This window comes from Oncorhynchus masou, chromosome 18, assembly GCF_036934945.1.
Source record: "Oncorhynchus masou masou isolate Uvic2021 chromosome 18, UVic_Omas_1.1, whole genome shotgun sequence".
Classification (NCBI taxonomy): Eukaryota; Metazoa; Chordata; class Actinopteri; order Salmoniformes; family Salmonidae; genus Oncorhynchus; species Oncorhynchus masou.
Window position 1 is genome coordinate 4,922,550 of NC_088229.1, and position 2,772 is coordinate 4,925,321.

General features: G+C 51.4%; 1 protein-coding gene across 1 annotated transcript; it reads left to right on the forward strand.

Moving 5' to 3' along the window:
• The first annotated feature begins 726 nt into the window (after positions 1-726).
• LOC135504379 (uncharacterized) lies at positions 727-1,919 on the forward strand. The gene is made up of 2 exons (XM_064922925.1): positions 727-780; positions 1,221-1,919. The coding sequence occupies exons 1-2, from the start codon at positions 727-729 to the stop codon at positions 1,917-1,919; spliced, it is 753 nt and encodes a 250-aa protein (XP_064778997.1).
• The last annotated feature ends 853 nt before the right edge of the window (positions 1,920-2,772 follow it).

The window sequence follows — 2,772 nt, forward strand, 5'->3', positions numbered from 1 at the left end:
TGAATGTTTTCCTGGGAGGTTTGCATTAATGTTCTGAGTACAGAAATTATAGGTTATTTGAAGGTAATTAAATAATGTTATGAGATGTTTCAACAAGCCTTTTAATAACACTAGTAGGAGCTTAACTGTTTTGAACTCCAAGCACAGATAGGACACATGGAAATTAATTTGCTGAGGCATTAATCATGCAAACATGTATTTATTATTGTGAACAGCGTCAGTGAGGTTCAAACCATTATTTGCTGTTCCCTATCCATGGAATTAGTCCACTGCATCACCAGGATGGAGCTGGCATGACAGGTTGTTTTTTTACGCTTTCAAAGCTGTTCATTATAGTCTATTCAAACAGACCTCGTTTTAAAGGAAGCAAGCACTCATTACGATCAGGTTTGGCCAATCAGTGGGTCTTTGAGAGAGAGTTTTTTTTATGCTGAGAACAGAATGTATACTGTATATTTTTAAATAACATTCTTAGAATGTTGCTTACGTTTTGTATGGAATTTTTTCTTAATGTTCTGAGAAAATAGAACCATGAGGAAACCTGAGTAGAACACATTATACCGAGGTACTGAAAATCCAACAGAAAGACATGGTTTCTTCTTTTAGCAATACAACACTGAAATATACAAAAGACAATATAACTGCAGCTAACCTTTATTTAACTAGGCAAGTCAGATTTAAGAACAAATTCTTATGACGGCCTACCACACGGACAAACCCTAGAAGATGCTGGGCACACTGTGCACCACCCTATGGGACTCCCAATCACAGCCGGATGTGGTACAGTCTGGAATTGAACCTGGGACTGTAGTGATGCCTTTTGCACGGAGAGGCAGTGCCTTAGACCGCTGCGTCACTCGGGATGCACACAAACATCCACAACATCACTCCTTCCCAGACCCACCTGTCCCCACCCCCTATCTCAGACACAAACATCCACAACATCACTCCTTCCCAGACCCACCTGTTCTCACCCCCTATCTCAGACAAACATCCACAACATCACTCCTGCCCAGACCCACCTGTTCTCACCCCCTATCTCAGACAAACATCCACAACATCACTCCTGCCCAGACCCACCTGTTCTCACCCCCTATCTCAGACATAAACATCCACAACATCACTCCTGCTCAGACCCACCTGTTCTCACCCCCTATCTCAGACAAACATCCACAACATCACTCCTGCCCAGACCCACCTGTTCTCACCCCCTATCTCAGACAAACATCCACAACATCACTCCTGCCCAGACCCACCTGTTCTCACCCCCTATCTCAGACATAAACATCCACAACATCACTCCTGCTCAGACCCACCTGTTCTCACCCCCTATCTCAGACACAAACATCCACAACATCACTCCTGCTCAGACCCACCTGTTCTCACCCCCTATCTCAGACACAAACATCCACAACATCACTCCTGCTCAGACCCACCTGTTCCCACCCCCTATCTCAGACACAAACATCCACAACATCACTCCTTCCCAGACCCACCTGTTCTCACCCCCTATCTCAGACACAAACATCCACAACATCACTCCTGCTCAGACCCACCTGTTCCCACCCCCTATCTCAGACACAAACATCCACAACATCACTCCTGCTCAGACCCACCTGTTCTCACCCCCTATCTCAGACACAAACATCCACAACATCACTCCTGCCCAGACCCAACTGTCCCCACCCCCTATCTCAGACACAAACATCCACAACATCACTCCTGCCCAGACCCACCTGTTCTCACCCCCTATCTCAGACACAAACATCCACGACATAACTCCTGCCCAGACCCACCTGTTCTCACCCCCTATCTCAGACATAAACATCCACGACATAACTCCTGCCCAGACCCACCTGTTCCCAACCCCTACCTCAGAGACACAATCAACAATGCCTGATCACTCTACCTGCCCCTGAGCCCGCCTGCCTGACCACTCTACCTGCCCCTGAGCCCGCCTGCCTGACCACTCTACCTGCCTCTGAGCCTGCCTGCCTGACCACTCTGCCTGCCCCTGAGCCTGCCTGCCAGACCACTCTGCCTGCACCTGAGCCCGCCTGCCTGACCACTCTGCCTAACCCTGAGCCCGCCTGCCTGACCACTCTGCCTGCCCCTGAGCCCGCCTGTCGTCCCTTACCGTTGCCCACCTCTGGTTTACTGACCCCTGCCTGTCGTCCGGTACCGTTGCCCACCTCTGGTTTACTGACCCCTGCCTGTCGTCCCTTACCGATGCCCACCTCTGGTTTACTGACCCCTTCCTGTCGTCCCTTACCGTTGCCCCCCACTGTTTACTGACCCCTGCCTGACGTCCCTTACCGTTGCCCCACCTCTGGTTTACTGACCCCTGCCTGTCGTCCCTTACCGTTGGCCCACCTCTGGTTTACTGACCCCTGCCTGTCGTCCCTTACCGTTGCCCCCCTGTTTACTGACCCCTGCCTGACGTCCCTTACCGTTGCCCCACCTCTGGTTTACTGACCCCTGCCTGTCGTCCCTTACCGTTGCCCACCTCTGGTTTACTGACCCCTGCCTGTCGTCCCTTACCGTTGCCCACCTCTGGTTTACTGACCCCTGCCTGTCGTCCGGTACCGTTGCCCACCTCTGGTTTACTGACCCCTGCCTGTCGTCCCTTACCGTTGCCCACCTCTGGTTTACTGACCCCTGCCTGTCGTCCCTTACCGTTGCCCACCTCTGGTTTACTGACCCCTGCCTGTCGTCCCTTACCGTTGCCCACCTCTGGTTTACTGACCCCTGCCTGTCGTCCCTTACCGTTGC